This window comes from Populus nigra, chromosome 4, assembly GCF_951802175.1.
Source record: "Populus nigra chromosome 4, ddPopNigr1.1, whole genome shotgun sequence".
NCBI classification, from domain to species: domain Eukaryota; kingdom Viridiplantae; phylum Streptophyta; class Magnoliopsida; order Malpighiales; family Salicaceae; genus Populus; species Populus nigra.
Window position 1 is genome coordinate 3669167 of NC_084855.1, and position 15128 is coordinate 3684294.

Sequence of the window (15128 nt, forward strand, 5' to 3'; positions counted from 1 at the left end):
TGACTTTAATATTAACATGTTTATACACACACACACACACACACACACACACACACACACACACACACATGATTAGTGATTATGGTGCAAATTAATGAGCTTTGCCATATGCGTTATGAATAATTGGAACAATATTTAATTAGTAGACAAAAAAGGGGTTAACCAAATCCAATTCAACCTATAATCCACATCTTAATCCGTTTAATAACTGAAACACCCTTCAACATATACTAGTAATTAACTAGGACAAAATAAGTACTCATACTCTATTTTGTTTCTTTAAATTCTTAATTAGAAAAAAACTAGTTAATTTATTTTTCTTTTTTACAATATATATATATATATATATATATATATAGGTTGATTTTTAATTAAAAATATTTTTATTTTATTTTTCAATATTAATATATTAAAATATATTAAAAAATATATCAATTTAATATTACTTTATAACAAAAAATACTTTAAAAAATACTTTAAAAAGTTAAACCACATGAAAAACAATCATCCCCTGACTGCTGGGCATTCAAAGTTATGAAATGTACAAATATATCAGATACATAAAAGGAATCTATTCTGTAAAGGAAATTAATGGATTTGTTTTCGTCTTTGACCCAAATTTGAAATGAGGAACGGGATTTCAGAACAAGTAATTTAACACAACAATAAGTAAGGGAGTCTTCAATAAAGCCATTTTAATTTCTAATCAATTAATACGCTCTTCTTTAAAAAAAAAAGAAAAAAAGACAGCAACTGTATATATAGTTCAATAATATCAAAGGTAAAAGCTTGCATGGTTCCCTTTTGAATTCTACCACCACATTTATAAAACATATATAAAAAAAAAACAAAAAACGTAAGGGTATATGTATTAAAAGATGATCAAAGAGCTAGGGTTTAATAATTTTTTACCCAGGCATCTTATCTTTTATTAGTTGAACGAGGTCTATGCAATAATTGATACAGTAAATCTACACTGCAATTTTTGTCAAGCTCATGCGATATATGGATTTGCTACTCGATCGTTCTACCTTAATTAGAACTCTAATTGAAGAAAAACATGTCAAGTAATCATCTCAACCTAATAGCTTAAGCTGTTAGATGAGGTTTCAGGGTATGATTTATATTATTCTCTAACACACCCCCTCAAGTAAAAGTCCTTTGGACTTGAAACTTGCACAGACCCACATTACCTTGTGCTTAATTTTTATCAAATAAATAGGGATGGTGAGATTCGAACTCGTGACTGCTTGGTCATCAAGGCTCTGATACCATGTCAATGAACCATCTCAACCTAAAGCTTAAGCTGTTAGGTGAGGTCTCAGGATATGATTTATATTATTCTCTAACAAAACATATTATTAAAATGGACGGTCTCTTTAAGAGTTGAATGAAGAAAAGGATAAGATAGCGGTGATATATGAAATACGTATTTATTTTTGTATTTTAAAAGATTTTTTTAAAAAAAATAAAAAGTACTTTAAAAAATAATAATTAATAAATTTCCAAATAACCCGTGCAAATTAAGTTATTAGGCAAAGTATTTAATTTGTTTAATGACGAGCAATAAGAAGCAGCTCTAGGTGGTCAGATTAGTAAATTGATACCGCAGAGTCCCAGGCGAATACGATAAATGTTTACAAAGCGACGTGGTTTTCTGCTTAAATCTAGTACGAAATTAAGGGTCAGATAAAGCAATTGAAAGACGCAAACCAGACGCTTACAGGAACAGTACCCTTTACAGCAAGGTAAAAACGTCTTCGTTTCGTGAAAATCCCTTGGAAGATGTTCTGCAAGCGTTGAAGAAGAGAGTGATTATTATCTAGTCAAGAGGTCCCCCAATCTATCATTTTTTTTCTTCTTTTTTACCATTTCCTCTAGTCTTACCACGTAATAATTTAGTTGTGTTGCAGGTCAGAAGTTGGAGCTTAAAAGCCTCCTCCTCTCTGCTCCAGGACAAGAGAGAAACTGAAATAACAAGCCAAGCCAAAGCCTGAAGCCTCCCTTTGCTTCCCTCTCCCTTTCTGTCAAACCTTCTGCTTTCAATGGCTGGTATTGAAGATGGAGAAGTTGTGCTGGAAGAAGCAAATTCATGGCTTCCTTCTCATATTCTAGATCACGAGGCTTTATGGGACTCCAAGCCCAAGGTATATCAGTACTATATATAGATATTGTTTTATTGATAAACCTTCCAACCGGAAAACACCCCAATGAATCGCAAGTTCTAGTACTTCTGGTTTTATTTCTTTGTCTGTCTTTCTGGTCCCTTTTGGTTCTAGTTTTGAAAATCTCAGAGCCATGTTTTGTTTTAGGATTATGTGAGGCACCAACCGCATCACCACCATCAATATCGCAGTCTTCCTAGATTGCCTCTAGACCAGCATCCACAGGTACAACACACTGCTTTACTGTAGCTTCAACTTCTTCCAGAACTCCTTTTTTTTTTTGATATTTTCGTTTATTAACACTGTTTATATATATATATATATAAATTAGTAAAATAACACAGTTTAAATATTTTTATGAAATAAAACATTATGTATTTTTAGAATAATATAGTTTGAAATATTTTTATGAAATATCATAATTTGTGCATCTAAAATATCATGGTTTGCAATTTGAACAGTAGTGATTAAAAAACATGACGTTTTACTTTTAAGAAACATGAAATATAAGGAAACATGACGTTTTACTTTTAAGAAACATGAAATGTAAGGAAATTATGAAATAGACTGAGAAAAAAAAGGGGAGATATATGAAGTTTTGGGTTATAATACTTTAAACGAGAAAAATATAATAACATTAAAAAAAAAGTTATTAAGATATTGTTTATTTGATGTGATAGTGGGTTTTTGAAAATTATTTTTGTATTTTTTTGTTATTAAATTAATTGATAAAAAATAATTTTCAATCAGAAAATTTTAATTGGTTTTTAGAAAAATATTTTTAAACAGAAAATATTTTTCATAAATTATGAAAAATTTAGAAATATCTTATTTGTTAATTATATCAAATTTAATCCTTAAATTTTTTTATTGTTATATATTTTATTTTTTATTTTTTTACTTTTATCCCTAAAAATTTAATTTTTATATCAATTTTGATCTTTACTTTTATATAATTGTTATTTGTTTTTTTTTTTTATTTTTTTAATTGAAATTTTTTATCTATTAAATTTTATTTTTATTTTTTATTATTATTTATTTTATTTGAAATAATTTATAAAATTATAATTTTTTTAATTTAATTATTTTTTTAATTTTTTTATCTGTTAGATTTGATTTCTATTATTTTAATTGTTATTTATTTTGTTTGAGATAATTTATGAAATTATTATTTTTTTAATTTTATTATCTTTTAATTTTTTAATTTGTAAGATTTATTTCTTATTATTTTAATAAATTTAAAAAAATATTAACAATATTTTTCAATTTATTTTACGTAATAGTCAAATACTGAAAATTATTTTTTAATTTATTTTTTATAATATTATCAAATATTAAAAAATAATTTATTTTTCAAAAAAAAAAATTATATAAAAATTACTTTTCAACCAGTCTAATAGTGACTGGAATATATTTTCATTCGAAAAATAAATAAGCAATTACAATAAAAAGCGACAAGAAAAAAAAGAGAAGAAGAAAGGAATATAAGGTGGAGAGGTTAGATGGAATGCAGACATAATGTTGATGATGATGTATCAGTTCATGTACGCATGCATGCAAACTAAAGCAGAGATGGGACATGCCATTAATACAAAGTTAAAGTTGAAGTCCTTGCTTGCAAGGGGAACGCTGTCCGAAAGCTGAGAGTTAAAGTGACTATAATGCCATTAGCCTCTTGTCGCCACATGTAATGCTGTTTTTGTTTTTCCTATCCAATAGTATTTTTAAAAATATTTGATTTTTTTATTTTAAATTATTTTCTTTTACGTTTTTAGATGGTTTATGTTAAAATAAATTTTAAAAAATAAAATAATATTATTTTAATATATTTCTAAAAAAAAATATTTTAAAAAACCACGGTAAAAAGATTTCTTTTGCACACGGGATAAATATAGATAATATTTTGTTGTGAATTGTGAGAAGAGGTTGAGAATATGGGATATGTTGAATAAAACTTTCCAGGTGCTGGGCTGCAGTTTGCCTTTGCTAATGGATTGGAACCCTTTCAAATTGTTACCATACGTGATATGGAGAAAGTTTTCTCAAAGCAATAATATCCATTTCGATCCTACGGACGGAGTTGCATTCCATTAATATATACATTGGATCATATATTTACAAGTTTATTTTTTTTTTTAGAAATCTGAATAATTACTCATGTATTTAGAAAGACACGTCTTAAATAATTTTTAAAAATATCTATTTAATAGTTGTTTTTTAAAGTATTTTTTATTTAAAAATATATTAAAAAAATATTTTTTAATTAGTTATCAAATCACGTCAAAACAATCCAAAAATATCTAAAATATTTAATTTAAAGCTAAAAAAAATTAATTTTTTTTTAAAAACACAGTTATACCATAATAATGCCAAATAAAACCAAAAAAGAGAAGAATAAATTAATTAGAAAACACTTTAATTTGCAATAGAATAGCGTATAAATACTAAATGAGTACTGATAATAGCATAACATAAAATATCCAGCACATAGGAAGGCCCAAATAATTTTGTTGCACCAATTCTGATGAAATACTTGCAAGGATTACCGGGGGAATATTTTGAGTGATTTCGCTGCAGTTCTTTCTTTCCGTTCGCAATCGAAGTTTTGAATCAGAAACTAATGTTGCTAAATAATAGAAGTACTAGAGAGATGATAAATTACAAATTGTTTTTCTTTTTTTAGACTCGGTAATGAAAGTTTCTAACCAATGTGCTTATGTGATATCAGCGCACAAAACCCAGCCCAGGACCGAATTGCCGAGCAAAATACGCCACTAATTGGGCATCAGGGGGACCTGGAATGCAGGCTGTTTTCCTAGATTCTGGTAAAAAATCATCTGGGACTGGAGTTTTTCTTCCACAAGGGGCAGGCACCAACATGCAATCTAGGAAGAAGCCAGGTACGGCATCTTTTTGAATCTTCGATAGAATGATGCAAGTGTCTGATCCACAACCATGTCCACGTGTATGCGGGTACTTTTCACATAATCATTTTTAACAGTGAAGTTAACTGAACCACAAAAAAAAAATGAAAAAAAAAAGGAAATAACAAGGCAGGCAGGCAAGATAAACTGAACTTACATGTAAACCAAAATATCCTGCTAAAATGAAGAGGCACTGAAAATATCAGTACTGATCTGGTGTCTTTCATGATTGTGCAGCTTGCGCTCGTGTTCTCCTTCCTGCACGGGTTGTTCAAGCTCTTAATCTCAACGTGCATGAAATAGGCTTGCACATAACACGCCGGCAAGGTTAGGCTTATTCACTTTTGGTCCTTATCCTGTACATGTATCTTTTTGGCTTTATGATAGATTTGTTGCCCATAATTGTCTTATTGCCAGATGCCAAGAATAAATCGAAAGGCAGAGACTGCAAATCTTTCAAGAATAAAAATAGCAAGGATGTATCAACACAATGTAGTGTTGTATCAAATAACGAGAATTCGTCGCCAGAGACATTTCTTCCCGAAGAGTGGACTTACTAATTCCCAAAGGGGCTGCCATACCACAGTGCATAAAAGCAAGAGCTCTCGTTATGTTGTGCAGTTAAATATCATGTACAATGTAAATTAAAATATAATAATAATAACAGCACTCTATCTCCTTTATTGTTTATCCAAATTCCAAATCTTCATCGGCATGAGACCGTTTTTATAGCTTGCATATGGGTAAAACATTTAATAGGATAGTTGATTCAGGGTTTAATTTTGAATTTTTTTTTAATGATTTTTTTTCCAATAACACGAAGCAAGTTGCTAGTGGGTATTATAGGAGCAGGCTATGATTTTATCATCTGATAAATGGAGAAGATCTAGTAAACAAAAAGGTCAAGAAAACAGTATAAAGCTAACATGCAGCTTTCTAGTAGGATAAAAATATCCAAGGAAACTAACAGACATATATTGATAAATAGATCTATAGAAAAAATCGATCGTAGAGTCAAGGCTGGTGAATAAATAGGTCAGTTACTTACAAGCATTGCTGCATAGGTACATTGTAGTTAAAGTGAAGCATGATCAGAGGCGGCACAAGAAAAGCTGCTCTTTACAATAATGAAAAGACTCATTCTTCAGTTGGGATCTTGGATGCGAGGCCCTTGACTACATGGCGACATTGAGACCTGCAAGAGAAACTCATGTCACTTTATGATGTTGAAATCTTGTGACTCATAAAATCTCATACGGCGTCAAGAAGCCAGCGACACAAACTGCGTCAATTCTCCCCAGCTTCTAGATTATAAAACTTGAACCATTATAACACATTATTATAGAAAAAAAGTCCTTTTTTTTTTCTGGAATCGCAAAAGGCATAGACCAAATGATCCTGGAATATACTTCCCCCTCCTTCCTCATTTCTGACCATGAAGCTGACAAGACGAAATCTTTACACTGTTCATTTTGGGGTGGTTCACACATTATTGAATTTCATTTTCTGCTCTTCAAATTATGCAACTGCTATGTGTTCTCACCATCAGAGTCAAACGCATTTCAATCATCTACTATATACTTGAAGCTCACAAGGTCAGCTAATAGAAAAACTATCAATTATATCAAAACAGCAGTCTGGAAGGCACAATCTGCTCAAAAACAAGAAAGTAATCAAACAAAACAATAATTTGATGTTATTGCATGCTGCTCGTGATGGCGGGGAGTCAGAGCATGAATACAGTAGTGCTCCCACCAATACAACGGAAGCACTGATATTATGATCTCAGCTATACTGCATTTTGATTAATCCAAAAATGTCATGAAGATTTTTTTTTTTTTTTTACGAATGTGTCCTCCAGGCTTCAGTTAGAGAGCTTGCAGGATATTATACGTAATGTAGAAAGACACACATGAATGGCTACAGAACTTCATACAATGATGCTCAACAGTTGAAGAAAAGATGTGCTTGAGAGCTGTCAAGGTCAGGATGGCGCATGCATTCAATAAACAGAATGCAGCGAAAATTAGTGTCATTGTATGAAATTCATTGCTACATCAGCATGATTGTCTCTAAGCGAATAGCAAATATCAAAACATTATTAGCCAATTCAACAGTTAAAAAAGGTGGATTTATAGTTCTGAGCCAAGTAGCATGCTTGATTTTGTTATGGTTGCGTTAGTGATTGTTTCTTAAAGTGATCAATGATATCTCAGAATGTAAGACTTATGCAACTTAGAATAAATCTTTTTTGCTATTTGTGTAGGCACAATCCATGCCTTTTTACAGCATCTGAAGTCACGTTTTGGAAGAAAATGCAGAGGCAAATTGAAAGAAGCTGGAGCTTTCACCAACAGAAACAATTTAGTAGGACCTACAGAAAAGAACAAACACCGCAAAAATCAGTGTTGACTTTCAGCAGATTAGCTGATAATGACAGGATAAGCTTTACCAGCTACCTGGATAGGAACTGGATCCAGCAACCTTTGAGATCAAGGCACGAGCAACCTGTTGAAAGACATTTAAAGTATTAACCTCTATCAAATATTTTCGAACTTGCCTTTATGAGACCATAAACAAAACACACACACTCTCACAAAACCTTTCTTGAAAGCCCTTCTGCAACTTTGCTTTTAGTGAAACCACCATCATCTCCTGCTACAACATTTCCACGCAAAAAACACGATTCATATACATGTCGGGGCTGTATTGGACTAGCTCCAAGCACTAAAATTACTACCTCAAAGCAAAAAACCTCACTAATTATGAGTTGCAACACGCTCTCGAGCCCACCCACTGTGTTCACCAATTTCTCCAGTCTCCTAATCCCACGCTTCACCCCTCTCATTCTGCTAAGGAGATCTCGTCTAACAGATAACTTCAATTAAGTTTGCGTAATTGCCATCTCCTATAAGTAAAAATTCTTAGGCTAAAACAATGTCCAGAATCAGATTTATGTAGCAAATAACATACCAGCTCTTTATATTCTGTTTGTAAGGTATCGAATTCAAGACTAATATCCAGCAAAATCCTGTATCATCATGTAACGAAGATTTTTTAGAGCATTTTCTAATTCGATTCTTTTCACCAATACTTTCCATTTTTTTTCCCCTAACAAATGCTTTCATATTAACAGATTAATTTCGAAAATTCAAAACAAAACGCAGAGATTAATGACAGAATTTACCTAAAAATTATTTTAGAATAACCTGATCGGGAGTTGGAAGGAAAAATACTTAGAATTAGGGGAATTAGAAGAGAGATACGAAGGGATTTGCTGATGCATATAGAGAACAAAACCCATAACGCTTTTAGTGACACGGAAGATGACCGAGTTATCGACCGAGTCAGTATTGGTCTGATGGTCTCGACCTCTGTAAACTCCATCTCCGATGAGCTTCCTTCTCCTTCCATCACCGTTTGCTTTTACCGAGAGATGTTTCGGGCTTTTTTGAATAGATATATGGGCGGGACGGGTGCGACTGCGAGTAATGGGCTTTTATCATTGGGCTTGGACCAAGTCGCAGAGAAATCCAGTTGCTGAGGTTTACTTTCCAAATCCATGGTTTGGTAAATTAAATTTCTCTAGAAAAGTGGTGAAAAAGTGTACTGATAAAATCTCGAAAAATATTGATTTTATTTTTGAAAGGAAAACTTAAAAATCAAACCTTGAGAATTTTTTAGGCATTTGGGAATTAATTTTTTTAGTAAAAGATTTTAATAACGTAAATTACCAAACATTTTATATTTTTTACAACAATAGTCACAGCTGCTTCCATAAGCATAAGTTTTGAATTGACGCTAAATCCCTCTCATGTCTAAGATATCTTTGTTCTAGAAAATCCAAGAAAACGAAACGTAGTTGAATTTGAAGTCACTATGTGCAAGCTACATGGCTTCAGGTTTGGGATTTTAAGGAAAAAATCAATAATAGCACGACATTTTTCAAGGTTGTCAAGAGGTTTCATTCAATCCAGCCATCGACCAAGCATCAGCCTCAAGCAGCAACATGAACCAGGCCCTCCCCTTCCACGGCCAGGTAGAATTATGTTTTGTGTCCACCCGTCCATCAAATACTGAGGTTCAGAATCCACTCTTGCATCATTTAATCTGTATAATAAAAAGACATCTATCTTTTTACTTGCACAACTGAAGTTGGCAGTTCCTGGTGCTTATCCTCCGAGGTGTTGCAAGAAGGAATACCAATCAACAGTTGCCATTTGAAGAGTCTCTGCACCATAGGAAAAATAAATTTATTCATCATGAACCAGCAATTTTTACATGAGGCGGGATTTCCTTTTCTGGGCTAATTTATTATCACCTGAAAAGGTGATTGCGGCATCATCATGTTACACACCATACCGCCTTAGAGCTTTGCTCAAACTTGGCATAACATTATATGCTTGATAAGATCTCCTTAGTTCAATAATAGAACCCACCTGGACCACCAATTAATGCGAAAACATAAGGAGAAGTGCAGAATATGACAGTTGTGCAAACCACCATAATTGATAAATTATTTACACAATGACAGCATCTTTTAGGAGTTTGTGTTTCTCTGTCATGCCTCCATGGTGCAATTCCATCATCAAACAGTCTAAAATAACAAAGCCAAGTGAATATTACATAATCATAAGGTGTCAGTTGGCACTCACGATAATTAGAACCGATGTAAACCCAATTGCAAATCCCTCATTGATCCGACGCAAGTAATGATCAAGAATGGTTGATGTAGTTGCCAATACACTCAACAATAGACCTCCTGCAGGATCCATCCATTCCAAAAAAAATGGCAATTTTTTTTAAAAAAAAAAAGAAAAGGAAAAGGTATGGCTCGAGATTGTAGTTATTCATTAAATAAATAACTTGCAGAGGCAAATGTGTACCCCAGAAACGTGTTGATGCCTGGATCTTTGTGAGGTACTCAATGGTCGCCTTCCCAGGTTTCACATTTGGGATCCTAGCTCCCATTTTGTTCAAGTAATCTGCAATCTCCTTTGGCAAGTTGGCCTGTATAGGATCTCCAATTCAGAAACATGCACAAATAGGAAACAACAAATCATAGCAAGAGCTACGTAAAGAACACACTTAAATAGGAACTTTTGCATTTAGGGTCAAAATGGTCCATATAGCTTGACATGTTTTCTTGAATAAATTAATTTCACATTTTTTGCAGATATGATATTGACAAGAAGTGGCTAGAAGGAAATCTTGACGCATAAAATGAGAGGATCACAAGACAACAAACACATATACTAGGAAAAGTTTCCATCACATAGCATGTATGATATAATAATTCAATCAAGGATGAGTAGAAACTTACAATGTCAAATATATTGAATAAAAAGACAAACAAAGCATATATTGAATAGTAAACCCAGGGCTCTGCACCAATAGAAGTTTCGGGGTTCAATATCTCCTTAATGCGCTCCCAGAAAGGTGAACCAAGGATACTGCCACAAATGCTGTGTTAGAATCCTTACAAACACAAGATTTGATGAGAAGAGACAAATATATTCATGCTGTTGTCAGCACAAAGGCACTACGCAAACTTGAAAATCTTATAATTCCATGACAAAAGCATATCTGATAAAAAGATACGCAGCAAGTTTAAGAGAATAGATATGAATTTTTGTCCTTAATATTCTAAATGAACAGGTCAATAGGAAACTATATCTAAATCAGTTTAGATGAGGTTACCCAGCAAGAATACTGGGAACAGCCAAGAGATAAGTCGTGGTGAGAAGAGGCTGCATTCCAGATGGATTAATGTTGAAAGGGATATAAGGCTCCACTTCAGTAATTGGGGAATCATCTCTGTCCAATACACAAAGAGAATAATGTCATGTAAGCATTACCAACATAATTAAATTGAGTTAATTCTTGAGCAAAGGGACATATTCTTCATAATTGCTTAAACTGTAGTGTTTGTGAAAACCATAGGTCGTGTATTTAACCATCCTTTAGAGCCACTCAAGAATATCCATCTCCAGAATCAAGCACTTCAAATAACATAGGAAAAAAGATAAAAGATCATAAAAAGTGAATTTATGTAATCTGCATTTTGTTCCACCAAAAAGGAGGCTAAAAGTTCTGGAGAACTACAGTATTACCTTGCAGCAGATGCAAGTTTAAAGCCATAGTATTGCAGCTTTATTTTCCTGCAACCCTCAGTCACCACAACAGCCCACATAGTGACAATGGTAAAAACACCCAATACTGCGAGCATATAAGGCCACCAACTAGCAGCACTCCCTACAGCATGCAGAAAAAGCTCATCATAAATACTCTGAGCTAGTATGTGGACAAAATAAGCCAAAACACTCAAGAAAGCTTCATGTTGATAAAAGCTCACACTCCCACTTCATATTTTTAATTAAACACAACAGTTTGGGTTTTGCACCAGGCACACTCATCATGTGATTTTGCAAAGGCTGGTTCAAAGATACAATAATGCAGTATCCTACTCTCTACTTTGCATGTATAAAATTTCAATCCAGTGATCATCAGGGTTTTGGAAGTATAATGTTTGGCTTGAAGTTCAAAATGTTTTACTTACACTCCGCATCAATTTTTACATTTTACCATTTACATACAATTAGATGTTGCTTTTCATTGTCACATGCTCATCAAAGTACAAAAAAAGAAAAGGATTTTGGGCATCAGTTGCATGATCTCCTGTCATGTACCTGAGAGCTGAGACAGCATCTTGTATAATGTTTCAGTGTAACCCGTCAGGATTCCCACACAAATAATTAGAGATGAACCTTGACCTGAAATATGCCGAAGAGTTTAAAGCAAGCTAGACAAAAGAGGAAAACAATGAACAAAAATAAGAACAAAATCACAAGGATAGTACCAAATCCAGATTCTGATATCGTGTCACAGATCCAAGTCATAGTCATTGCACCGCAGACCAACAAAAGAGCTGTCACCATCACATGCTTGACCCTACAGAACCATGAAGATTTTATAAAACAAGCTACCTCCGGGCATTTATTGGATAGCTATTCACAAACTTATAAACATCAGAAATGAGGATCACATGCATTAAGAATAAAATATGAGGCAGAAAAGTTTTACCCCAACTGTTGATAGAAACTCGTTCTTTCCAATTTTTGTGGGACAAATTAGAGTCTAAAGTCAAAAGGAATATAGTGGAAACAGCATTATCACTAAATTACCTTTGACTGGCTGCATAAACTGAATAAGGAAGTGAATAGCAAGCAACTATGATTGCCTCAAATATTGCAAAGCCAAGTGATATCCACCATCTGAAATAGATAAAGGAAAAAAAAATACTTGATTTGTAACCTCCAACATAATTGACTGATTCAATATAATATGCAATTTAAGATCCACTAGCAAGGACTCGTCTCACTACTTGAGAAGAATAACTAGACACACATATAACTCTTAATCTTCTCATGGCCATCCAAGCCTTCTTTCCGCAGCTTTACCAGGGATGGAACAACATGGCAGAGTACCTGAGAGTCCAGTTCATGAGAATTAGAATGATTTTAGTTGTTCAGCCAAGTATATAAATGTACCAGTCTATAAAATGTTTAATGCATGAACTCAAATACTATTAAAATTAGTTAGCACATATATTTTATTATGCCATCACATATCTGAAGTGCCAATACTAAAAGAGCAAAATAGAATTTGTGAGATTTTATTTAGGTAGATAAACATGGGGAGAAAAGAGCATCTGATTTGTTGATTTTATCCTCTTGAAGAAAGGCAAGGGTTTTAACTGTTGGATACCATAGAACTAAAGCAACAAAGGTATTTTTAAATAATCTGGCTAGCAGCATCACATTCCATCAAACTTAATTATGGAACAGCGATTTTTAAGCTGGAAGGCCAAATATCTTGGAAACAAAAATTTCCATGAATATCCATCAACTTTCAATAGCCCTCACAATCCCACAAACTTTATGAAGAATCAGCAATCACAAACACCAGAAGCACTTCTTAATCTAATTATGCACCAACAGACAGTGATGATTCATTTACAGAAACTGCTGCATGTTTTCTGCTAAAAAAAACAGGATAAGAGAGGATTTCAACAGTCCAATATCTTGGTAAAGAGAGAAGCATTCTTCAGCCTCTGAATACTGCTTCGTATGTGAAAATCCACAAATTGCTTTGAGAAAAAGAGAAGGCAACGACCATATAGAGTGGTGATGCAGAACAGTCTAATTAAGAAATGTGTTATCTGGCCAAAGAAAAAGCTCAAAACCTGCATGAGTATTGATGCTAATATCTGAGGACTGATTCCAAGCTGAAAGAACGACAGTTTCAGTTCCGTTGAGAAATCCAATTCATCTGCCAAACAGCATAACGAGTAACTCCATCAGACAAAATTAAAAACACTAGCTTTGAAATCCCAGCAGATTTGATCTAAAATGATAGACATGGTTATTTAAGTTTAACTTACCAACAGATCCAGTGACAAAGCTTAGATAATCTCGAGGTATCAACCTTCTATCAAATCCAGGCAAAGGAATATAATATCCAACACGACCAATTACAATTAGGACAGCTGTCACAAATAACCTCCTTCTTATCTCACTCTTGAAAAATGATTCAGCAGCACTATTGATAACAGAATTCATCCGACCAAAATTGAGGAACCTGTTTCGAAACATTTTAGGTGGGTATTGCAAACTATTCAAGTTATTGACATCAAGCAGATTGAGAAAAGCAGCCCCATCATTAGATCTAGGTGGTATGGCTTCATGTACAGGCGATGCATCAGCATTTGCATAATCAGTTCGATGCTGATCTGAAGAATTGATAGAGATTTTTTTGTTTGCTCTAAAAATAATAGGTCTGTTACGTAACAAGAAACGCCTTCGGCCAGATTCTGCTAGATTCATCTTATGAGAAAAACTGTTTTTTGCACATAGGGGATAGCATTCTTCAAGTTTACTTCCAGTCCGTTGATCTGCATAGGTCACATAATGTGTATTCAACCATCAGAAAGGGAAAAAAAATAAAAATAAACAAAGAATGCCATTCATATTGATCAAGTAACTTAAATTGGAACATTACAACCTATCACAACCTTAACAAGACAAAGGATAAATCACTCAACAATACATTTTAGCTGGAGTACATTTCGATTATTCTTTAATAGGGTGGTAATCAATCAATGGCTGGATTCGTATATCACCCAAATAAACGAGTTCATCGACATTGACAAAACCAAATGCTACGTGATTTCACCGAGAAATCCCTCATTTCACATTAAATTTAAGACTGGACACGAAAGGATACTGCTTTCAGAGGACGTCATGATAGCCATCATTTTCCACAGGCTAATTCTTGCCACTGTTCGCTCGGCCATGTTGCTCATCAAGCTATTGCAAGCAATTAAATTCATAATTCGAAATACAAAATATGCTAAAACTCAATACCAAGCTAGTATTCAAAACTGAAAACTGAGGCACACCAAAGCTGAGATTTGGATTCAAAATATGCTAAAACAGGTATCGTAACCCTAGAATTTATGCACAGCAAAAATTTAAAAAAAATGAAAAAAGAGGAAGAAACAACAGATAATCCCCGACTTAGCTTCACTTTACATTTTCAGTCTCTTCGTTACCTCGAAAACTGAGGGGTTTGAATCCAAATACACGAGGCGTGAAGCCAAGAGTTGCTTCCATGAGCCGCGATGCCTGAGTCCCTCTAGTCCCTCGACTTCACTTCACTTCAAGTGTCTCTCCCTAAAACGCGCTCGCTCATTCTCTCTGATAACTCTACTTCAGGAAAAAAAACACTTCTTTTTGGCTCCAGGCGGTGCTCTAAATAAATATCAAGATGGCTGACGTGTCAGATGTATTGTATGGATAAAGTACATTTTGGCTCCTTTGGTTTTCGCTTCTTTCATTTTGTCCCTGCCTTGCTTTAAAAGTGAAACATTTCACCCTATAAAGCAAAATGAAAAATCTATTTGCTATTTTTATTTTGGATCTCCTGGGAAAAAAATAACTTGTTCTTTCTTTGGATTTTTTTGTTTGAAAAAGAATAA

At 33.5% G+C, this 15128-nt stretch overlaps 3 protein-coding genes across 3 annotated transcripts; 1 reads left to right on the top strand and 2 right to left on the bottom strand.

Annotated features, from left to right (window-relative positions):
- Nucleotides 1-1678: 1678 nt before the first annotated feature.
- Nucleotides 1679-5779, top strand: LOC133691699 (uncharacterized). The gene is made up of 6 exons (XM_062112305.1): nucleotides 1679-1833; nucleotides 1914-2147; nucleotides 2313-2390; nucleotides 4894-5065; nucleotides 5327-5416; nucleotides 5507-5779. The coding sequence occupies exons 2-6, from the start codon at nucleotides 2046-2048 to the stop codon at nucleotides 5647-5649; spliced, it is 585 nt and encodes a 194-aa protein (XP_061968289.1). The 5' UTR covers nucleotides 1679-1833; nucleotides 1914-2045; the 3' UTR covers nucleotides 5650-5779.
- On the bottom strand, nucleotides 4708-8503 carry LOC133692932 (uncharacterized). Its single transcript, XM_062114111.1, has 6 exons — nucleotides 8433-8503; nucleotides 8063-8120; nucleotides 7692-7973; nucleotides 7549-7597; nucleotides 6138-7463; nucleotides 4708-5347 (listed from the first exon to the last, which is right to left on the bottom strand). Exons 1-5 carry the CDS (start codon nucleotides 8501-8503, stop codon nucleotides 7291-7293), a joined length of 633 nt encoding a protein of 210 aa, XP_061970095.1. The 3' UTR covers nucleotides 4708-5347; nucleotides 6138-7290.
- A 359-nt stretch (nucleotides 8504-8862) lies between these two features.
- On the bottom strand, nucleotides 8863-14868 carry LOC133690952 (preprotein translocase subunit SCY2, chloroplastic). The gene is made up of 14 exons (XM_062111233.1): nucleotides 14703-14868; nucleotides 13533-14042; nucleotides 13335-13420; nucleotides 12497-12576; nucleotides 12274-12363; nucleotides 11949-12040; nucleotides 11779-11862; nucleotides 11203-11344; nucleotides 10790-10906; nucleotides 10413-10542; nucleotides 9976-10099; nucleotides 9745-9851; nucleotides 9411-9528; nucleotides 8863-9320 (listed from the first exon to the last, which is right to left on the bottom strand). Exons 1-13 carry the CDS (start codon nucleotides 14761-14763, stop codon nucleotides 9439-9441), a joined length of 1713 nt encoding a protein of 570 aa, XP_061967217.1. The 5' UTR covers nucleotides 14764-14868; the 3' UTR covers nucleotides 8863-9320; nucleotides 9411-9438.
- Between the last annotated feature and the right edge of the window lie 260 nt (nucleotides 14869-15128).